This window comes from Oncorhynchus masou, chromosome 31 (genome assembly GCF_036934945.1).
Source record: "Oncorhynchus masou masou isolate Uvic2021 chromosome 31, UVic_Omas_1.1, whole genome shotgun sequence".
NCBI lineage: Eukaryota > Metazoa > Chordata > Actinopteri > Salmoniformes > Salmonidae > Oncorhynchus > Oncorhynchus masou.
The window spans coordinates 54,590,038-54,614,590 of NC_088242.1; the positions used below are offsets into that span (position 1 = coordinate 54,590,038).

The 24,553-nt window shown below is 40.2% G+C and overlaps 1 protein-coding gene across 1 annotated transcript; it reads left to right on the forward strand.

The window, feature by feature from the left end:
• Positions 1 to 1,897: 1,897 nt before the first annotated feature.
• Positions 1,898 to 24,553, forward strand: LOC135524132 (TBC1 domain family member 15-like). The gene is made up of 17 exons (XM_064951345.1): positions 1,898 to 1,982; positions 2,613 to 2,708; positions 2,804 to 2,878; positions 3,270 to 3,426; positions 4,438 to 4,645; positions 9,577 to 9,679; positions 9,851 to 10,060; positions 11,549 to 11,677; positions 11,936 to 12,039; positions 12,252 to 12,346; positions 19,434 to 19,550; positions 19,775 to 19,875; positions 20,012 to 20,111; positions 23,067 to 23,164; positions 23,366 to 23,482; positions 23,603 to 23,689; positions 23,832 to 24,553. The coding sequence occupies exons 1-17, from the start codon at positions 1,959 to 1,961 to the stop codon at positions 24,030 to 24,032; spliced, it is 2,022 nt and encodes a 673-aa protein (XP_064807417.1). The 5' UTR covers positions 1,898 to 1,958; the 3' UTR covers positions 24,033 to 24,553.

Consider the following 24,553-nt stretch of genomic DNA (forward strand, 5'->3'; position numbering starts at 1 on the left):
CCGATACCGATTATTGGAGGACCAATAAAAAGCCGATACCGATTAATCGGCTGATTTTATTTATTTATTTGTAATAATGACAATTACAACAATACTGAATGAACACTTATTTTAACTTAATATAATACATAAATAAAATCATTGCACCTTTTATCCCATTCTCCATATCGGTCAAGCAACATGTATTAACTACTCTTGGAATTTTTTGCCTAAGATATTGATTATCAATGTCCAATGGGATGCCAGTACCTTTTACCGGTGCCCTGCTCCAAATATTTGTTTAAAAAATATATATATTTTAGGGGGCAGATCAGCTTTAATATTGCAGATAGATTGTGGCTTCCATTAATGTAATTGTCTGCATCCCCCATATATATTTTGCGTAAATATACAGTACCAGTCAAACGTTTGGATACACCTACTCATTCAAGGGTTTTTATTTTTACTATTTTCTACATTGTAGAATAATTTGATGTCTGAAGTTGTCCACTTCATGCATCATTAATTTTGTTAGCCACAATGCACGTTCCTTTTGCTCTTTAGACACACACGATATCAACATCATACCACTCCTGGTTACTTAGACTGCATCCGCTTTTCCCAGAGCCTTCTTCACCACCCTTGTGATATCAAAAGGGTTTCCTAAATAAATATCTGATCCAGAAAACGTACTCCAACAAGCAGTGATTCATCAGGCTAATTTCCCACAACAATTTGAGCCCTTTTTGTTCCTTTCTTGGACTTCACTGTTGTCCACTCATATTTCTCCCTGTCAGTACTTTACGCACTTTCAGGTTCAAACAACACTTCTGCTTCCACCACCTCAACCTCCGTCTGTCCTACTTCCGGGTCCTGTTCCCGCCACATAATACGCAAAACAAAAAAAGACAGAACAACCAAAGGGATTCCAAAAAGAAATAACAAAGAGGAAAAATAAATAAAAACAAATCCACATTATATCAAATTAAATACAGAAATGTAGCGAATAGAATTTTTTAGACATTTTGTTTTGCATACGTTTTAATGATTCTAAATAATTGTCCAAATCAGTGGGTTTTTTTTAAGGGCCTTTTCTTCATACATTTTTATTCGTGAATGAACAGTTTTCCTACTAAATAAAGAGATTTATGACATAATGACGTTCAATTGTGGAATCAGTGTAGTGAAATAATATGTCAAACTTGTATTCCTTTTGCTACCAAAATATCATTTCACATCAGTCCAGAACACTTCGTTATGTAAACAATTGCAAAATAAGTGTTCAGATTCAGTTTGTAGTTCACAAAAACCGCATTCACTGGCAACATCGAGTATATACAGTATTTAGAAATCAAGCTATTACACAGGTAGACTCTATGGATAATCTTACATTTATGGTCACCATAAATTTATGTTGAGTGAGCCAAGCATGTTACCATCAAACGATGAAGGCCAACAAAATATAGCAGAAGGAATATAATTCCCGTAGAAAATATCCCTTAATAACCGATTATTGAATTTCTTATCTAGTAAACCTATGCCATTCACCGGGATATCGCTTACAGTAGGAGATTTTCCAGAAATTCTTTATTCTGTAGTAAAGATTTTATCCCACTAGGTATCGCTGTTTCTTTCAATTAATGCTCTCTGTGTTAACATATTCCCACTAAACTACTTGGCTGACTAGGACAATGTTTTGGTATCGCCCCATTATTCCATATAAAACATTTATGAGGTGAAAAAGTTGTGTTTGTACCACAAAGCCCAGCACATTAAAAGACTGCTTGTGAAAAAACGCCAATTTCACAGGACCACAGTTGCTGCAATTAACCATCAGCAGCTACACATCTGCGTGGTAACGCCTGAGCTAACTGCGCATGCGCTGCCCGGAAATGCGGAAGATGACTTGTCACTGTTGTTGAAGCTGTCAGGCACGTGAGCTGCACTGTGCAACGTCGTCTTGAGTGCAAGCAGGCGATATGGCGGCTGATACTCCTCCCAAGGTACTGAAAATGCACAACTTTTGGAATATCGTCTTTGCGCCTTTATTCTCCGTTTTTTTTGTAATTAGATGCATCTATCACTAAATGTGAATATAACCGTGGGGAAGGAGATTCTATTGATACAAACGCTTGAGCTGATCCACTTTGTGGTGGTGTCCATCAGCTGTTTTTCCTTGCTAAACTAGCTAGGGAGCCAGCTAACTATCTTCCAGCTCACAACAATGCCACGAACGCATATAAGTACATCTCGGTAGTTGAGTTTCATGAACCTGTGTGTGTGTTGTAAATAACTACCTGATACTATCAGTTTCCTCTGGCAGTTTGAAAAAACAACCATATATCGGCCAAATGACTGCTCAGTTAGCATCTAACGTTAGCTCGTTGCAGGTCTAGTTGCTACCTTACTTGCTCACCCGCTAGCTGACCATTTAGTTAAATTCTCTGGATTCCCAAGCTAGCTGTCTGGTGGTCTCTCTTTTTTTGTGGCCAGTACTCATGGATTTAACGTTACTATACAGCTAAATACTGTTGTTGGCTAGTGTATTGAGAGAGATTATCAGGTGGAATGTAAAATAAATTCACCCATTGGTACCATAGCTGATTTTCCTGCTGTATTGTGTTTTTCTTCAGGTGTTATTTGAACATGAAGGTGTTTTCATACACTCGAACGAAGATGGCGAAGAGCCAGATCTCCTTGTTTCTGGGTTCCTACGGCTCATTGATAAGGTTGATATCAGTTCATGAGTTGTTGTTGACTGCATTTCAGTTATTGAATTCCAGGACCATGTCTGTATGCTTATTGTGTTTTTAATGATTACCAGGATGGTGAAACTATCGTGGAATACAAACCTTTGGAGGACACTGTTGATCCATCCAACATGTTGTGCGCTGGCAAGGTTTGACATTTCTTTTATAATGTTTATATTCACTAAAATGCCAACCAATTGTTCAGTAATATCGCTATGTAAATTGCAAAGAAAAACAGTAATGCATTTAACTAAGGATATTATCAGACAGAACTTTACTGAAGATTTGTGTGTATTTGTCAATTGTTAACCGTGGCAGATCGGGATAGTCTCTTCAAACAGCCGCCTTCCAATAACTCTTCCGTGAACCAACATTCCATAAACATTCTATATGATTCAGCTAATTCAAGAATTCCAATATTTAGCAACACCATTCACACATCTGTTTTAAGCTTTTAAAATTTGAATGATGATGATGATGATGGGTAAAGACCTGATTTCATCATGTTATTTACGAGGTGAATCCATTCCATTCTCCCAGGATTCCAGCTCGGTGATGGAGTGGGCCCAGTGTCCCGGGGAGGAGAGGTCGACTCCTCAGCAGGCGGTGGTAGAGCAGCAGCAGAGCTACGAGACTGATTGGGACATGATCAACGCAGTCTCCTTTCCTAAGAGGAAACCCTGCTCCAACGGAGAGGGTGGGTAGATAATTAAGTGCATTTGTTGTAACTCACCCGATGCCAGGTGATACCAAAAGAATGCCCCCAACATGAGCTTTGTTCAGATGGGTTCCCTTAACACACAAGTTCACTTACAGCAGAAGTTTACTAAATTGTGTGAAGTGGGTTTGAAATGAGAATCTCTTGCCAAGGTTTGGGCTTTCCTTTTGTAAATCTCCACTATGAAACCAAAATATAACATTTTGGTAAAAACTCAACTCGTCGTGTTTGGAGGACAAAGAATACTGAGATGCATCCAAAGAACATCATACCTACTGTGAAGCATGGGGGTGGAAACATCATGCTTTGGGGCTGTTTTTCTGCAAAGGGACCAGGACGACTGATCCGTGTAAAGGAAAGAATGAATGGGGCCATGTATCGTGAGATTTTGAGTGAAAACCTCCTTCCATCAGCAAGGGCATTGAAGATGAAACGTGGCTGGGTCTTTCAGCATGACAATGATCCCAAACACACCGCCCGGGCAACGGAGTGGCTTCGTAAGAAGCATTTCAAGGTCCTGGAGTGGCCTAGCCAGTCTCCAGATCTCAATCCCATAGAAAATCTTTGGAGGGAGTTGAAAGTCCGTGTTGCCCAGCAACAGCCCCAAAACATCACTGCTCTAGGGGAGATCTGCATGGAGGAATGGGCCAAAATACCAGCAACTGTGTGTGAAGACTTAGAGAAAACGTTTGACCTCTGTCATTGCCAACAAAGGCTATATAAAAAAGTATTGAGAAACTTTTGTTATTGACCAAATACTTATTTTCCACCATAATATAAAAATCCTACAATGTGATTTTATGGATATTTTTTTTTCATTTTGTCTGTCATAGTTGAAGTGTACCTATGATGACAATTACAGGCCTCATCTTTTTAAGTAGGAAAACTTGCACAATTGGTGGCTGACAAAATACTTTTTTGCCCCACTGTAGTTTGAATTGTATGTAAAGGTCAGAATGAAATTGGATTAATTTCTTTGCTTTCTTCCAGGTGCATTGAACCACACGCATGAGAAAAGCAAGTGGGCCTTCACCTTCAGTGTGTGGGACCTGAGGTCTATCACAGTGAAGGAGGAGGGCTCGTCCCGCCTGATGTTCAGACTGAAGGAGCCCCCCACCTCCCTGCCAGTTCTCCACTTCCACCAAGGGGGTAGTGAAGACTTCCTGGACTGCTTGAGGAGATATGCGTTGATCACTGAGTGAGTGCTTCAGCATTCTGGTCTGCTAAACTTGTCCAACTGGTTCTGGGGAAAAAGTTGTTATTTGACGATTAATCAATCCAATTGATTTATGAAGCCCTTTTTACATCTGCAGTGGTCAAGTGCTTTACAGTAGAAACCAAAGAGCCAGCAGAAGTTTTCAGGAAAAGTGGCTAGTAAAAAACTTAGAGGAACCAGGATCAGGCATTAATATTTTCTGATTCCATTCGATACCATGGTTATTGCATGATTACATTTTGTTTCTAAGTGCAATCGTGGACGCCAAACGACCTCTGACGATGTCATGTAGGCCTGGTAATGTGACTGTAGTGAGCACAGTGTGGTGAATCACCAGCAGAGGGATCCTCTGAGCCCATTTGAATCACAGGATGATTATTTTGATGATTACTACTGTATGTTCTTCCAAAGGCCAGTGAATGGTGCAACAGTGGACAATGACTCAAAATTAAAAACACTGAGTCTGTATACAGCTTGACATTCTTTCGGACAAGTAGTACAGTTAAAAAAACGGTTTACTTGTCCGAAAGCTCAAATCACTTGTCCAAAAATAAAAAGGTCTTAACACCATTTTTACATCACTGTATGATGCAAGAAACCACCTGACAAAATAAAATGCATTACTATCTTTTTTTATCATAGAGAATCAGACACAAATGTAGGCTGCACTCTTCCCTTTGGCTTGAATAGGCAAAGAAGCCATTCTCAAAATAAGACACAGCTCCTTTTAAGGCTTTTGTAGCGGAAGGTGGGCCACCCTTAGTAACCTGTACAATCTATTGAAACGTTACAATTACAACCAAAAACTTTGTCTGTATAAAATATTTCCCTCCAGGGCTCAAAATTAAAGGCCTCCTGTCCTCTCTGGGACAATAAAAATAAATAAAAAAGATGCATAAGACAGGTCTGGGACGACAGATCCAAAATTCATTAAATCACTGCACATCAAAACATTTTTAAAAGGCAATGAGGCTGATGCAACAGATTTGACTTTTTAGCTTAAGATGTTAAAGATTTTATTTCTTCATATTTTTAGTTTAGCAATGCGCACATGGCTTTAGGCTACACGCGATGTTCCATAATGCATTTAACGGCATAACACCATTCTCAAAAGCACACCGCATGCGAGATTGGTGCCCGAGATTAAAATATTAGTTATGGGAAATATAAAGATGCATGAACTAGCATGGCTTACTGATATGACCACGATTGTGCCTTTGGCTACTGGACAATAAAATGTTGATTTGAAAACCAATAGAACATAAGACAAATGCTGGTTTCAATGGAATATGAAGTGTTTAAAATTCCCTCAACATTTCTATGGTGGTATTTTGGCTAGGTTAAGCTTCTTTAAAACAAAGTAAGACATGCTTCATAAAATGTCCATGTCTTAAACTATTAAGTTTGGTTATATAGTTTCAAAATGCTGACCACCACCTCTCAGATTCAAGGTGGTTGATGTGTGGTTGCAAAATGCACTGTCCTTCACTCTCTGGTCTTGTGACAATTTGATCTAATGTCAAGCCCTGGTATATGTTTGTTTACAGACATGCAGTTACCCAGTAGCTATACAATCCTATTTGTGTAGGATAAATGCCAAAATTACCTGTTGTAGCTATACCCACCATTAGACCAGAGGGGTATACTACGTACCGTGTTTGAGGAGCGAGCGAGGCAACTTTGGTCAACTCTGAGTTCAAGTGGCTCACCTTTTTTAGGTAGGTAAATTTCTATGGCAACAAATTCTTCTGAACTAACCTGCTCCGGGGCAGGCTAACTCCATCTGTCCTGAATGAAGTCTCTGAGCCAGGAGATGAGGACCAATGAATTCAGATACAATCTTTGTGAGAGGGAGGGTGTTATCATCCCCTTCATTTGAGAAAGACGACTGATTTAAATAATTTATTAGTGAATGTTTGTGTAATTTTGTAATTTGCAACAAAACTGACAGCCGCAACCAACCATCAATATATAATCCATAGATGGCAGTTCCCACTCAAGTCAAGACTGGCAGCGATGGCTATTGTATCCATGAGTTTAACAATCAAATTGGCAGATTTAGAGGTTCCAAAAACCTTCTATGGATTATGTCTATGGCCACAATGCAACAAGCTGTTCCACAGATAGAAGGGGCGATAGGAGTGGGGCGTAAAGGTGATTGTGCATTGATAAGTACTCCAAAGATGGCATTAAAGATAAGTTATAAAGACTGCACTTCTAAAAGCCTATTTCCCACCATAGCCTGCCATAGCCCACCATAGCCTGCTGAATTTTGCAAGATAAGTTTCTCTCATTTTGATTTTGTCACAAATGGAAATGTGGCACTGACTTACCCACTCCACACTGCCCTTTCCCAGCTGGACAAAAGGAACACCTATGTGAGATTCCTGTTCATTGACAACAGCTCAGTGTTCCACACCATAGAGCCCACAAAGCTCATCACTAAGATAAGGACCCTGGGACTGAACACCTCCTTCTGCAACTGGATCCTAGACTTCCTGACAGGCTGTCCCCAAGTGGTAAAGGGTATGCAACAAAAAATCTGTTACGCTGATCCTCAACACTGGGGCCCCTCAGGGGTGTGTGCTTAGTCCCCTCCTTTATTAGCTTTTCACCCACGACTGCGTGGCCAAGCACGACTCCAACACCATCAAGTTTGCTGATGATACAAATGGTAGGCCTGATCACTGACAACGATGAGACAGCTTATAGGGAGGAGGTCAGGACCTGGCATTGTGGTGCCAGGACAACAACCTCCCTCAATATGAGCAATTCAAAGGAGCTGATCGTGGACTACAGGAAAAGGGGGGTCAAACAGGCCCCCCTTAACATTGACAGAGCGGGTCGAGAGTTTCAAGTTCCTTGGTGTCCACATCCCCAACAAACTATCATGGTCCAAACACACCAAGACAGTTGTGAAGAGGGCATCACTGGAGCTAAGCTTCCTTCCATCCTGGAACTCTATCCCAGGTGGTGTCAGAGGAAGGCCCAAAAAATTGTCAAGTACTCCAGTCATAGACTCTTCTCTCTGCTACCGCACAGCAAGCAGTACTGGAGTGCCAAGTCCAAAAGGCTCCTTAAAAGCTTCTACTCCAAGCCATAAGACTGCTGAACAGTTAATCAAATGGCGCCCCCGGACTATTTACACTGACTTTGTTTTTACACTGCTGCTACCCACTGTTTATCTTTAGCCCCTACCTACATCGACAAATGACCTCTGCTAACCTTTACCCCCGCTGATTGACTCGGTACTCTTACCCCCTCCCCTGTATATAGCCTTGTTATTTTATTTAGTAAATATTTGTTTCTTAACTCTATTTCTTGAACTGCATTGTTGGTTAAGGGCTTGTAAGTAAGCATTTCACAGTAAGTAAGTTGTATTCACTGCATGTGACAAATAAAATTTGTTTTGATGTTTCAGCATGGTCTCACAGAAGAATTTGGTGTTTGACTAGCCATGTGTGACATGCACCCACCGTTACAAGCCTGCTAGAGTTAGCAGCAGGCGGATACTGTCTGAGCAATATCCACTGTTATAGTACGGATAACGTCTGACCTGGAATGTGAAGCTAACTGAAGCTGACTAGATTTATAAAAGCCTTGAGTAGATCTAGTATGCTTTGTTGTATACCACTCTGGAATTAATTGGTAGATAGAAGATGGGTAGTTAAGGAATTCTATGTTTTGGCTCAATAGAGGGGGTTTTCACCACCTGAAACACTTGGCTTTTTCATGGGGTTTCTTATCTAATATGCTAGTGATTTGCATAAAGTCTACTAACCAGTGCCACCACACATTGACTCTGTACCGGTGCCCCCTGTATATAGCCTCGCTATTGTTATTTTACTGCTGCTTTTTAATTATTTGTTACTTTTATTTTGATTGTATTTTTTTATATATCGGTATATTCTTAACTGCTTTGTTGGTTAAGGGCTTTTAAGTAACCTACGTACATCTACTGTATTCGGTGCATGTGACAAATAAAATTTGATTTTATAGCAAACGCTTGGTTTTCCTCTCCCTGTCCCCTCTTCTGTTTGACTGGTTAGTGGGCAGTTTCTCCTCCATGATAGAGCCGGGCTTTCTGTTTGAGCCAAATATCACATATAATTCCCCCTATAGAGGCACTGTGCTCCTCTTTCTGTCAGCGCATATAGCTGTTGAAATTCTTATCAAGGCCTTTCAAAATGACTATTTTCAATTAAAGCTGCAATATGTAACTTTTTAGGCAACCCAATAAAATTCACACGGAAATGATAGTTATATATCTGTCCTGACTGAAAGCAAGTTGGTAGATCTGCTCTGTATATGCTATTTCTATGCTTTCCATTCTTAAGTTCTGTTTTTGTGTCTTTTACTTTCAATTTTGTACACCAGCTGAAAATACAATATTTTTGCTTATGGAAAATATATTAAACAGAGATTTAGATGGTAAAATGATTATCTACACTATACATTGTTTTGTCACAAACTGAAATCAGGCAAATTATTCAAATTTTTGCAACCAGGAAATGGCAGAGCGATTTCTGCATAGTACACACCCACCTTTAAGTGCTGGCCGGCCATTTTCAGCCAGGCATCTGGTTAGAACAGAGAATTGGCAATGAATGATATCTCGCCCTGTACCATGTCTTCCAATAAATATTGTATTTTTGTGATTAACTGTTAACCTTTTTAAAAATATGAATGAGTTTGGATATTGAAGGTATCAGGGTGCTTTACCTGCTTTGCATGAAGGATAGAGCACACTTTAATGTTTCTGAGGATCATGCATTGTCTTGTTGCGTCTCTTCCCCTCATACAGCCTTCATATGAACACCTTTGTCTAAAATGCATGCTCACTCGTAGGTTCCGGATCTCTAACTTTAGCTTGATGTCGAATGGATATACATTATTTCCTTGTATGTTTTCAGGGCCCCGGATGATGAAACCTGCCTGCTGGTCAGCCCTCCCAACAGAGCTCTGTCTCAGTCCTTCGAGAACCTTCTGGATGACAACAACTACGGCCTTGTTACTGTAAGAGGCTACTATTGTCATGCAAATAGTTGTCGGAGTCAAACATACGGCACTTACCTAGCCTGGTTAACCAGAAAGACTGCAGTGCTTACCATGAAGTGAAACAAGCACATCTACAAAGGAGAAAAAAAAGCTTATTTTTGCTGTCATAAGACATGTTTTCCCTTACAGAAGCTCAAGAATGATCCGTACGTGACGACCCTGGGGGGCTTCTCCAAGGTCACCAACTACATCTTCGATGCGTTCCGTGGCCCAGAGCTGGAGCAGCAGCAGCGCCCCCCGGAGGAGATGGCTGACCTGGACATCCTGGGACTGGGAGAGGTCATCCCTGGCCTGGAGATCAACCAGCAGGAGGAGCCGGGCTTCGAGGTCATCACCAGGGTGAGTAGATGGAGAGTGTGACATAACAGCACCTCTGGCCATGAGCCCTGGCACGCCAAGATGCTGTGGGGGTCTGAAAGGGAAGAAACAGGCCAATCGTCCAACATGGACAGCTACTGAGTGTGCAGGCTTTGTTCCAGATGTAGTACAGTAGGGCTGTTGTTGTGAGGTGTGTTAGAGCAGGCTGGGACAAAATGCCCTTTTTCTGATAACTAGTTCATTGCATCTGCCATGAAGCCCAGTTTTATAATATTGCCATATGTCCCAGCTGCTTGCTGTAGTTTTTAAGTTGTCGTGAATAAACTGTCCTTTATTTTAAGGCATTTTTCACCCTGCCAGCTCCTATTAGTTCTATTTAGCACGGTGTCACCAACTCGCCTACGGTGAAGCATGGTGGTGCCAGCATCATGCTGTGAGGATATTTTTCAGCGACAGGGACTGGGAGACTTGTCAGGATTGAGGGAAAGCTGAACGGAGCAAAGTACAGAGATCCTTAATGAAAACCTGCTCAGGACCCCAGACTGCGGTGAAGGTTTACCTTCTAACAGGACAACAACCCTAAGCACACAGCAGGAGTGGCTTTGGCACAAGTCTCTGAATGTCCTTGAGTGGCCCGGACTTGAACTCGATCGAACATCTCTGGAGAGACCTGAAAATAACTGTGCAGCAATGCTCCCCATCCAACCTGACAGAGATTGAGAGGATCTGCAGATAAGAATGGGATAAACTCCCCAAAACCAGATGTGCCAAGGTTGTAGCGTTATACCCAAGGAGACTCGATGCTGTAATCGCTGCCAAAGGTGCTTCATCAAAGTACTGAGTATAGGGTCTGAATACTTATGTAAATGTGATTAAATTTGACTACATGTTTTTATTTTTAGCTTAATTAAATTAAGTTCTAATTAAATTACCAAAAATGTCTAAACCTGTTTTTTCTTTGTCATTGTGGGGTTTTGTGTGTAGATAGTTTTGTTCAATCATCAATTTTGGAATAAGGCGGTAGCGTAACAAAATGTGGAAAAATACATAAGCACACTTGACACTATCGATGAGTGGATGTTTACTTCCTACATGAGTTGTTATTTTTCAGTTTTGTCCTAAAAACAGATTGTAGTGGTAAAATAAAAAGGTTCAAATGTTTGTCACTCCAGTCAGAAGGGTCTCGGCGACAGTTACTTTCAATTAATTTGCTATGGCATTGCGCTAGTGTTCTAGCCTATGTTTGTCACTCCAGCCAATGTTATTTTTTTCAGCCTTGGGTGAATTTTGACTCGTTCTATTGTCCAGCCTAGTTAGAGCAGAGTTAAATCAAGTCTGGACACCCAGTAACTCTTCAGGAGGAGGCTTGGCCAACCCTGGTCCAGTGCCTATGAATGGATTCTTTGGCAGTTGTATCGGTTCTGTCTGTCTTCAGCTGGAGTTTCTTTGAACATCCTTACAGTGCAGAAGAGTGCATGATCTTATTGTTTAGCTATTTGTTTGTCTCAGATCGACCTGGGAGCAAGGCCAGAGGTGACGAGGAGGCAGCCACTGTCTGCAGAGGACTGGGCTGAGCACCAGGAGAAAGGAGGAAGGATGAAAAATGTCCCTCACCTCAAGAAAATAATATTCAAAGGGGTATGTTGAATTTATGGGGAGATTTAAAGCACCTCCAGTGAAACTCTGGGCTGGTTTCCCCGACAGAGATTAAGCCTAGTTCTGGACTAAAATGACCTTTCAATATCTATTGAGCTGACATGCTTTTTAGTCCTGGACTAGGCTTCATATCATCTGTGTCTTGGAAACTGGCCCTCTGTATATTCGTTTGTGGTAACTATCAATTCTGGGTAAAAAATGTAAAAAGTAATTCTTCTAAATTATGTCTCGATCTTGCAGGGCTTGTGCCATGCGGTGAGGAAAGAGGCCTGGAAGTTTCTGCTGGGGTATTACTCCTGGGACAGCACCTACGAGGAGAGGAAAGGTCTACAGAGGAGGAAAACGTATGTGTGCTTTACCAAGACAGACAGACATATTTGAAACAGCTGTTGTTTTATTATAACAAATGTATTATCACCACTAATCAAAGTGGCCAATGTGGTCTTACAGTGATGATCAGCCTTTGTTGACATTTTCCTTTGTTAACCAGTATGGGCTATGTGAGTGAAAATATGAGGCAAGGTGTTTCCTTTTTGTTTTCTCCCTGGTGAATAAGGGATGAGTACTTCAGGATGAAGCTCCAGTGGAAGTCTGTGAGTGAGGAGCAGGAGAGGAGGAACTCCAGGTTGAGAGACTTCAGGAGCCTGATAGGTAAATGTCGATCCCATTCACCCTGCTGTCTTATCAGGCTGTTCCAGCTGGAGACAACAGTACATACATTACCAAATTGGTTGCACTTGACTAAACATTTTTTGTTGTGTGACCAGTACTTTTATTTTGGTAGCACCGTGCCACAAAATAATTATTAAAAAAAAAACTCAATTCATAACAATATTTCGCCACAATTCTCTTCACCGCTCAAACAAGACAGGCTGATACATTGTTTACAAATCATGACTAATCATAATGCTACAAATTCTTAAAACGTAGCTAATTAAACCAATCACAAACCAGGCACAACCAATCCTTTTTTACACAAACTTTCCCTCTTGAACTGTGCCGCCCCCTTTTGTCAGCTAAATAATGGCATTGGCTAGCAAGCTTTGCAACAATGAAACGCAGTGGAATTTTAAGCTTTCTCTAACAAAAAAAACAAATGATGAAAATTACCAACCGGAAAAAGATGATGCTATAGGAGATGCTGTTACCGATCGACCTCTGAAAAAGATCTACACTGAACAAAAATCTAAATGCAACCATTTCAAGTTGTTACAGTTCATGTAAGGAAATCAGTCAATTTAAATAAATTCATTAGGCCCTAATCTATGGAATTCACATGACTGGGAATCCAGATATGAATCTGTTGGTCACATAACTTAACTAAATAAAAAGTAGGGGCGTGGATCAGAAAACCAGTTACTATCTAGTGTGACCACCATTTGCCTCATGCCGTGCGACAAATCTCCTGAGCATGGAGTTGATCAGGATATTGATTGTGGCCTGTGGAATGTTGTCGCACTCTTCAATGGCTGTGCAAAAATGCTGGATATATATGAGTATGCAGGCAATGGAAGAACTGGGACATTTTCAGCATCCAGGAATTGTGTACAGATCCTTGTGACACGGGGCTCTGCGTTATCATGCAGAAACACGAGGTGATGTCGGCAGATTAATGGTACAATAATGGGCCTCAGGATCTCGCCACGGTATCTCTGTGCATTCAAATTGCCATTGATAAAATGCAATTGTGTTCATTGTCCGTAGCTTATGCCTGCCCATACCAAAACCCCACCGCCTCCTTGGGGCACTCTGTTCGACATCAGCAAACCGCTCGCCCGCACGAGCACAAGTGGCTATCCGTGAAGAGTGTGCATGTGGCAATCAAAGATGAGCATTTGCCCATTGAAGTCAGCTGTGACACCAAACTGCAGTCTGGTCAAGACCCTCGTGAGGACGATGAGCACACAGATGATTTCTGACAGTTTGTGCATAACTTTTCGGTTGTGCAAAAAAGTGTGTTTGTTTCATCAGCTGTCTGGGTGACTGGTCTCAGACGATCCCGCAGGTGAAGAAGCCGGATGTGGAGGTCCTGTGGCTGGTGTGGTTGCACATGGTCTGCAGTTGATCCCGGGTTGGACTTACTGCAAAATTCTATTAAATAACACGAAGCGACTTATGGTAGAGAATTAACATAAAATTTGTGCTGTGGTGGACTTTCCTGAAGTCAGCATGCCAATTGTCACAAGTTGAGGGAGTGTGCATCTGTGGCATTGTGTTTTAACACAACTGCGCATTTTAGTGGCCTTTTATTGTCCCCAGCACAAGGTGAACTTGTGTAATGATCATGCTTTTTCATATGCCACACTTGTCAGGTGGATTGATTGTCTTAGAAAAAGAGAAATGCTCAATAACAGTGATGTAAACAAATTTGTGCACAAAATTGGGGAGAGCGTTTTTAGGTATATTTATTTCAGCTCATGAAACATTGGACCAACGCTTTATGTAAGTGGTCACCAACCAATCCACTGGTCAATCTTGTCCATCACCAAACATTTACAGTACCAGTCAAAGGTTTCGATACACCAACTCATTCGGGGTTTTTATTGATTTTTTAAATATTTTCTACATTGTAGAATAATACTGTAGACATCAACACTGAAATAACACATATGGAATCATGTAGTAACCAAAAAAAGTGTTTAAACAATTCAAGATATATTCTTCAAAGTAGTCAACCTTTGCCTTAACAGCTTTGCACACTCTTTGGCATTCTCTCAACCAGCTTCACCTGGAATGATTTTCCAACCGTCTTGAAGGAGTTTCCACTTTTGCTGAGCACCTGTTGGCTGCTTTTCCTTCACTCTGCTGTCCAAACCATCTCAATTGGGTTTGGGTCGGATGATTGTGGAGGCCAGATCTGATATTTGCACTCCTTCTTGGTCAAATAGCCCTTACTCAGCCTGGAGGTGTGTTGGGTCATTGTCCTGTTGAAATAGAAATGATACTCCCACTAAGCAGAGAACCAGATGGTATGGCATATTGCTGCGGAATGCTGTGGTAGCCATGCTGGTTAAATGTGCCTTGAATTTGAAATAAATCAGTGTCATTAGCTAAGCACCATCACACCACCACCTCGCTTCACGGTGGGAACCAGGCATGCGGAGATCATCCGTTCACCCAATCTGCGTCTCACAAAGACACCGGTTGGAACCAAATATCTCAAATTTGGATTCTTCAAACCAAAGGACAGATTTCCTCTGGTCTAATATCAACTTCTCGTGTTTCTTGGCCCAAGCAAGTCTCTTCTTATTATTGATGTCCTTTAGTAGTGGTTTCTTTGCAGCAATTCGATGTAGATTGTGAAAATAAAGAAAAAACATTGAATGAGTAAGTGTCCAAACTTTTGACTAAAAAAATGTATGTAAAAAAGGCATTTTTTTCCCAACACAACGATAAAGCCTTGTTCCTATACATGTTTTCGCTGTTGGTGGGATATACACGTATTTCAGCAGAACTAGCGCTGGGAAGGCTTTTTTTTCCTCTCCCCCCCCCCCCTCCCATTTTGAACAATTTCATGTTTCTGAAGGGAGAACTGTTTCCTTGAGCTATAGGCTGTAAGAAGAAGCATCGGACACACAGCAAAGTTGATACTGTGAGATTGTGAAACTTTTAAAACCATAACTCGACTCAACGACTACAGCAAAAAGCTTCCGTTTTTAAGTGCAAGTTCATGTTTAAGTGGTAATTCACAACTGTCAACACTTTGTTCAACACCTTCATAAGCCATATTAGCAACCAGCACTGCAGCTGCAATGAATGAATATAGCAAAGTGTTCCGATAAGTTTGAGTTATTATTAGCGGCTATTATTAGCGGCTTGTCTTTTTTTCATAATATCTCACTTTCTATTATGTTCACTTAGCTGTGCCTCAAGTAATACAGCAAACTATCTGTTACCAGTGTGATCAGAAACCTAAATGTTAAATATAATTTCAAAATGATCTGAGGAGCTACATTGGCACGGCAATATAAGCAACGCCAATATGCAGTGATGATGTTTTGGGCCTGTAGCCTACTGCAAAAACCTCATTGCTACAAAATGGTTTTTAATTAGTTAATGTTGCGTAGGCTTATATTTTGTATAGTTAAGTAAAAAAAATATGCTGAGATGGATCTCGGCTTGACTCAGGTTACAGGTTGCATTTATATTTTTTGTTCATGTTTGAGGGGGTCTTCACGATTTCAAGTGATTTTATGGAGAACGAGCAGCAAAATGTTCTGAGTACTGTCGAAAGTGTGGAGTAATAGCAGCTGGGAAGACTTTTGCTCCTGGATCCACCAGCCTAAAACGAGTTGTTGCTGAAAAAAACAAGCCAAAAGCACATCAAATGCCGGGATAAGGGCATCATGGCAGGAGCAACATCACTACGTCTACGAGCATGTTTTTACCAAATCCAGACTCATGCTTCGTACCCAGAAAAATAATGGATTACAAATCAACCTGACATATGGAAACAGTGTCCTGCGCAATCATTATTGGCACCATTGCAGAAGCTATCCGGAGTTCCTACCCTAAACCCTAACAGCAAGTTGATTTTATTAGCTAGATTCTAGAGCAAAGAAATTGACTAGATATTGTGAGAGGAGACTAAACATTTTAAATATCCAAGTATAAGTTCATAGTCAGCATGTTGCCTTGTTAAAACATTATTACCTACATAATAAAAAAACTATCTGTTAGCTGAATACTGTAATGGATAACAGTTTAGTTTGCAGTTGCACTTTTCAATACAATGAAGGTTGTTGATCACCCTTGTTTGCTGTTGCATTTTTGAATACAATACATTTTCTATTTTGTATATTACATTTGTTTGTCCAAAACTAATCACCTACAATTCAATCAGAAAGCATTCAGACACCTTGACCCTCCCCCACATTTTGTTACATTACAGGATTGTTTTAAAATAGATTAAACTTTTTCCCCCCTCATCAATCTACACACTGCCCCATAACAACAAAGCAAAAACAGGTTTTTAGACATTTTAGCAAATTCCGGAATATCACATTTACACAAGTATTCAGACCCTTTACTCAGCACTTTTTTGAAGCACCTTTGCCAGCAATTACAGCTTTGAGTCTTTTTGGGTATGACACTAGAAGCTTGGCACACCTGGTTTTGGGGATTTTCTCCCATTCTTCTCTGCAGATCATCTCAAGCTCTGTCTGGTTGGATGGTGAGCGTCGCTACATAGCTATTTACAAGTCTCTCCAGAGCTGTTGGATCGGATTCAAGTCTGGGCTCTGGCTGGGCAGAGGACATTCAGAGACTTGTGCCAAAGCCACTCCTGCTTTGTCTTGGCTGTGTGCTTAGGGTTGTTGTCCTGTTGGAAGGTGAACCTTCACCCCAGTCTGAGGACCTGAGCGCTCTGGAGCAGGTTTTCATAAAGGATCTCTTTGTACTTTGCTCTGTTCATCATTCCCTCGATCCTGACGGTTCTCACAGTCCCTGCTGCTGAGAAACATCACAGCATAATGCCTTGACACAATCCTGTCTCAGAGCTCTGAGAACAATTCCTTGAACCTCATTGCTTGGTTTTTGCTCTGACATACACTGTCAACTGTGGGACCTTATATAGACGTGTGTGCCTTTCCAATCATGTCTAATCAATTGAATTGACCACAGGTGGATTACAATCAATTTGTAGAACCATCTCAAGGATGACCAATGAAAACGGGATGCACCTGAGCGCAATTATGAGTCTCATAGCAAACGGTCTGAATGCTTATGTAAATAAGGTATTTCTGTTTATTTATTAATACATTTTCAAAAATTTCTAAACCTGTTTTCGCTTTGTCATTATAGGATATTGTGTAGATTGGTGAGATGAAAAAATGTAATTGTATCGATTTTAGAATAAGACTGTAACGTAACAAAATGTGGTAAAAGGGAAGAGGTCTGAATACTTTCCGAATGCACTGTATGTAAATGTTTGCAGTTGCACTTTGAATACAATTTTTAAAAGTTGTTTTATTCTAATGTCTTGCCCACTCTCTAGTGATGCATTCTACATTATCAAGATAACTGATGACAATAGCGGAACCCCTTGCCAACAGCCAGTGAAATTGCAGGGCGCAAAATTCAAACAAATCTCATAAATCTAATTTCTCAAACATACAAGTATTAGGCACCATTTTAAAGATAAAATTCTCATTAATCCAGCCACAGTGTCTGATTTCAAAAAGGCTTTAGAGCGAAAGCTCCAGAAACGATTGTTAGATCACCATCAAGTCACAGAAAAACTCAGCCATTTTTCCAGCCAAAGAGCAAAGTCACAAAAAGCACAAATAGAGATAAAATTAGTCACTAACCTTTGATCTTCATCAGTTGACACTCATAGGACTTCATGTTACACAATACATGTATGTTTTGTTCGATAAAATGCATATTTATATCCAAAAATCGCATTTTACATTGGCATGTTATGTTCAGTAGTTCCAAAACATGCGGTGATTATGCAGAGAGCCACATCAATTTACAGAAATGCACATAATAAACATTGATAATAGATACAACTATTATACATGGAACTTTAGATAAACCTCTCCTTAATGCAACCGCTATGTCAGATTTCAATAAAACTTTAAGGAAAAAGCAAATCATGCAATAATCTGAGTACGGCGCTCAGACCAAAGCAGCCAAAAAGATATCCACCATATTGTGTAGTCAGCATTAGTCAGAAATAGCATTATAAATATTCACTTACCTTTGATCTTCATCAGAATGCACTCCCAGGAATCCCAGTTCCACAAATGTTTGAGTTGTTCGATGAAGTTTATCATTTATGTCCATATACCTCCTTTTGTTAGGGCGTTTGGTAAATAAATCCAAATGCGCGTGCAAGTCCAGCGGAAAGGTCGGATGAAAATTCCAAAAAGTTATATTACTGGTTGTAGAAACATAACCAACGAAGTATAGAATCAATCTTTCGGATGTTTTTGATCAGAAATCTTCTAATGTCCCAATCGGAGAATTCCTTTGTCTATAGAAAAACAATGGAACCGCGCATCACGAGCTCGTGGCACTCTGCCAGACCACTAACTCAAACCACCCTTATGAGCCCCTCCTTTACAGTAGAAGCCTCAAACAAGTTTCTAAAGATGGTTGACATCTAGTGGAAGCCTTAGGAAGTGGAACATGACCAATGTCCCACTATCTTCAATAGGGGCTGAGTTGAAAAACAACAAACCTCAGTTTTCCCACTTCCTGGTTGGATTTTTTTCTCAGGTCTTTGACTGCCATATGAGTTCTGTTATACTCAGACATCATTCAAACAGTTTTAGAAACTTCAGAGTGTTTTCTATCCAATAGTACTAATAATATGCATATATTAGCATCTGGGACTGAGTAACAGGCAGTTTACTCTGGGCACGCTTTTCATCCGAAAGTTAAAATGCTGCCCCCTATCCCAATGAAGTTAATGCTAGGACAGTCATTTACAGTAAAAGATAGAGAGAAAAAAATTCTGGTCATCCTTTAAGATCTGAGCACATGTGCTACCAATGAAAATAGTTCATTTAGAACCCTGATTACATGTTAATCCTGTTTTAACAATAATGGTGATTTATGTATTGCCGTGTGTTTGTTTTAACTCTTACTGCATTGGATTTACTGTAGTATGATTTGAGAATTCCCCTTTGAAGAAGCATCTGAAATGCCTCCGTTAGTATGGTGTATCCTTTCTGAACTAGGCTATAAATGGTTGTTTATTTATCATCTATGAATGTGCTTGTCTTCTCAGAGAAGGATGTGAACAGAACAGACCGAACCAACAGGTTCTATGAGGGCATAGACAACCCAGGCCTGGTGTTACTCCACGACATCCTGATGACATATTGCATGTATGATTTTGATCTGGGTAAGTGATAGCATTATTGCCAAGTCGTACAGGAGATATCCTCATTTATATCTGATTGGCATAGATTCTATTGAAGTTTCTTATTGATGATGATAATTAATAAATTGTAGCTGTTCACCCGTAGTAACATAGCTAATTCAGCAATCATGGCTGAAAACTGCATATCAGTGGGATTTGTAATGTTCACCTTTAATTCATGTAATGGGAATTGTACTCGTCTCCAGGGTATGTCCAGGGAATGAGTGACCTCCTCTCCCCGATCCTCTATGTGATGGAGAATGAGGTGGATGCCTTCTGGTGTTTTGTCTCCTTCATGGATCATATGGTAACAAATGTAGCATTGTTTTGTCTAGTGCTGTTTTTGTGTTTTGACTTGTTTACTTTATGTGCGAGTGTGCTGTTTTTATGACCCAACTTGTGCGTCTGTCTCCGTTTGTCTGTGGTGTTTTGCGCGTGAGCAGCACCAGAACTTTGAGGAGCAGATGCAGGGCATGAAGACACAACTGATCCAGCTCAGTACTCTGTTGAGGCTGCTGGACCTGGCCTTCTGGAACTACCTTGGTACGCAACACCACCTGCCTTCCCTCTATCATTCACCTCTTCATGTTCAGCTTCGAAAAAGCATACTTTCCCCCCCCATCATTATCATTTGCGTACTAAGCTGTAAAGATTAAGGAAGTCCTGAGAAGTAAATGAAATGTCATGTTGAACAGATTATCAATCAGTACAGCAGTCTTGCGTATACAGTGCCTTCAGAAAGTATTCATACCCCTTTTTCCACAATTTGTTACAGCCTGAATTCAAAATAGATTCACTGCATCTCAGTGTTGGGGCATCGCTACAGCCTTGGGCTCGATCCCAGGCTGTGTCCGGGAGTCCCATAGGGCGGAACATAATTGGCCCAGCGGGTTAGTGGAAGGTTTGGCTGGGGAGGCTTTACTTGGCTCTTGTGACTCCTTGTGGCGGGCCGGGCACCAGCAGGAGGACGAACGGTGTTTCCTTGGACACATTGGTGCGGCTGGCTTCCGGGTTAAGCGAGCAGGTGATAAGATACATACTTTTGCGGGTCATGTTTCAGAGGATGCATGACTCGCCCTTCGCCTCTCCCGAGCATGTTGGGAGAGATGAGACAAGATCGTAATCACAAAAAAGGGGGCAAATAAAATATATAGATATATATCTAATTAAATATAAATCTAATTTACGTAACTATTCACACCCCTGAGTCAGTAGATTTAAGTCAAAAATATAACTCGGCCACTCAGGAACATTCACACTCTTCTTGTTAAGAAACTTCAATGTAGGTTTGGCCTTGTGAAAGGTTGTCCTGCTGAAAGTTGAATTCATCTCCCAGTGTCTGATGGATAGCAGTCTGAACCAGGTTCTCCTCTAGGATTGTGCTTGTGCTTAGCTCCCTTTTTCTTTTTATCCAAAACTCCCCAGTACTTGACAATTACAAACATACCCATAACATGATGCAGCCACCACTATGCTTGAAAATGTGGAGAGTGGTACTTAGTAATGTGTTGTATTGGATTTACCCCAAACATAACACTGTATTCAGGACCAAACATTAATTGCTTTGCCACATTTTTTTGCAGTATTGCTTTGTTGCAAACAGGATCAGGGTCTAAAATTATCACCTGCCAAATGCGGGTCGATTTTGGCATTGATGGGTAAGATGTCTATTTCACCAGCCATGTTGGTGGGTGGTCAGGACTCCAGTGTGAGCATTTCACTCGCATTTGTGACTAGAAATAGTCAAGTATGAGCAAATTTTATAGTCAAATAAATGTTGCTGTGTATGTTTTCAAAGTATTTCTGCTGTTTTGGTTTCATAGCTGTAAAAATATTTGCACAAAGTCAAAAGAACTACAATTCCTATATAGCCTATCCCATCTCGTGCTGCCTAGCTGGGGGCCGTGCGCACGTGAAGAGCTGAGTGAAAGATTCATTGTTAGAAGTGCTGCACACAGGCATAAAAGTTGGTTCTAATTAACTTGAAACTAAAGTCTACTGAAGTTAGACTTTTTCCTTGTGTTTCTCAGCTATTTATTTTGTTTTGTTCACAAGCTCGGTTGTTTTCAATGTTTGAGTTTCAACTGCTATGGAAGAGAAGTCCGACTCAATCTCACAGGCACAAACATGACTAAAGTCATGTTACCACGGGAACATCCCACCCTTAAAGGGGCAGGAGAAAATGTGTCATCTGTGATATTTTGGTTAAAAAAATCGAATAAACAATATAACATATATTACTGCTTACGAGTAATACATGTATTGTTTTAGAAACATTATACAAAGCATGCTGATCTGTTTTTTTATTTTAGTGAGAAATATTTTGGCTGGTAAAATTCTGTGTGGATGATAGATTTTGTAATCTACCTGCCACAGTGGCTGATGGATCAAAAAGTCAATTTTTGGTGCTGCACAGGATGCATGTTTTGGAGTATTTGTATTCTGTACAGGCTTCCTTTTCACTCTGTCAATTAGGTTAGTATTGTGGAGTTAACTACATTCTTGTTGATCCATCCTCAGTTTTCTCCTATCACAGCCATTAAACTCTGTAACTATTTTAAAGTCACCATTGGCCTCGTGGTGAAATTTACATTTACATTTAAGTCATTTGGCAGACGCTCTGAGTGGTGGGATAACCGGGCACTGTCGGGCGGTTGAGTTCGGAAGTCAAGCAGGCGAGGATTAAGATAATCATACGTATCGAGCACATCTATACTGTTATTAGCCTGACGCATCAAGTAAAGGTAGTTAGCCTGCTAGTATCGGGTTAGCTGTGTCAGCCATGACAATCGCCTTTGTTTACATTTAGCTAGCTAAGTTGATCATTTGTAAGTCGCTCTGGATAAGAGCGTCTGCCAAATGACTTAAATGTAAATGTAAATGTTTCCTTCCTAACCGGCAACTGAGCTAGGAAGGACACCTGTATCTTTGTAGTGACTGGGTGTTCAAAGGGATATTCTATGTCTGCTTTTCTTTTACAAATGTACCCATCTACCAATAGGTGGCCTTCCTTGCGAGGAATTAGAAAACCTCCCTGGTCTTTGGTTTCATCTGTGTTTGAAATCCACTGCTCAACTGAGGGACCTTACAGATAATTTTGTGTGGGGTACAGAGATGAGGTAGTCATTCAGAATTATGTTAAACATTATTGTACAGTGAGTATGCAACTTATGTGACTTGTTAAGCACATTTTTACTTCTGAACTTTAGGCTTGCCATAAAAAAGGGGTTGAATACTTATTGACTCAAAACATTTCAGCTTTTCACTTTTAATGAATTTGTAAAAATGTTGATGAACATAATTCCACTTTGACATTGTTTAGGCCTGTGTCAAAAAAAATCTACATTTTATTCCATTTTAAATTCAGGCTGTAACACAAAATGTGAAAAAATCAAGGCGTGTGAATACTTTCTGAAGGCACTGTAAATTCAAGTTCAACAATGTTCCTTTCATCCTTGGTTTCCTCTGAATTCTCCTCGTGTGTTTTGGTTCCTCCAGAGTCGCAGGATTCAGGTTACATGTATTTCTGTTTCCGGTGGTTACTGATCCGCTTCAAGAGGGAGCTCAGTTATCCAGATGTTCTTCGTATGTGGGAGGTGAGTTCTGTTCTCTCCATAAACCATTGACCTGTTCGCGTAAGTGTCTCATCATTTAGGGGGGAATCAATGTCAGCCTTTTGCCTATGAGATTTGATGAATGATTCAAGTTGATGATTTGATCACTTTTTCTTTTTGAGTTCATGATTTGTCTTCGTATTCTGATAGGTCTTGTTAATAAGACTTCCTGGTTCTGCTTAGGTCATGTGGACTGGCTTGCCCTGCCAAAACTTCCATTTGCTGGTGTGTTGTGCCATCCTAGACTCAGAGAAACGGAAAATCATGGAGGAAAACTTTGGCTTCAATGAGATACTCAAGGTAACAGCAGCTATTTGCAGATGGACTGATTTGTCAGTTGAAAAATGTTCAAGTACGGTTGTTGGTAGTGTTTTCCAGGTGAATTACTTTTAAATGTCATTGTTTTGTATGTTAATCCAGCACATCAATGAACTCTCAATGAAACTGGACATTGAAGAAATCCTTCACAAATCAGAGGCTATTTGTATGCAGATCAGAAGTTGTAAGGTATGGTCAAGGATGTAATTTGTACATTCAATTGAAAGTCCATAAGAGTCAATTGAAATAAACTATGCAGGTCCAGATTTACATATTGGTTATGTCTTGGTTGTATATAATCTACATATTTCTTTATTTTCTTTCCTTTCAGGATTTGCCTCATTCAATAATTGAGATCCTGGGATTCAACACAGAAAGCGAACTTCCCAGATTAGAAGGGCGGGAGTTTGGGACTCTTGATTCTCCTCAGTCCCCCAGACCCACACAGAGACAGGAGGTCTTCTCTAATGGTCACAATGGACATTACAGAGAACCCCTTCAAAACGGCTGCAAGGTCACTTTCATATCATAGTGAACAATATCATTCACACAGAGACTTTGCAATGTCCACATACCAGAATGAGTATTTTGGATTCAGTTATTGGATAATTTGTTAACTGAAGCAAGCTTATCAAAGCCCTTATATGAAGAGAAAATAATGTAAAAAGGATTTAAAGTTATTATTTTTGTAATTTCTTGTACCATATTGTCTTTCATTTAAATAAGTCATTCCTCCTTGCTAAGGTTTTTTTTGTAAAGACTGGCAAGGTGAGTTTAATTTGTAAAGTAATAATATGCTGTTTTTATTTCAGCTATAACCTTTTCCTGAATCACGGACACAAGTATTAATTGTTTGTTTGATTTACGTTTTAAAAACAAACAATTACTTTTATCAAGATCAAGCCAGATATCAATTTGGTAGTAAATTACAAAAGTGCTGTAAAATGTTTTGTCTTAATGCTCTGTCACAATTAATACCCTTTTCAAATTGAAAATGTGAAAAAGAAAGCTCAAACATCTCCCTGAATAAAAAAATAATAATAAAGCCTTTAA

Excerpts from the sequence above, each read along its gene's own strand:
- LOC135524132 (XM_064951345.1), top strand. The coding sequence starts at position 1,959 with ATGGCGGCTGATACTCCTCCCAAG. Across the intron at positions 11,678-11,935 it reads AGAAAATAATATTCAAAGGG|GGCTTGTGCCATGCGGTGAG; the intron begins GTATGTTGAATT and ends TCGATCTTGCAG. Across the intron at positions 19,551-19,774 it reads CATGTATGATTTTGATCTGG|GGTATGTCCAGGGAATGAGT; the intron begins GTAAGTGATAGC and ends ACTCGTCTCCAG.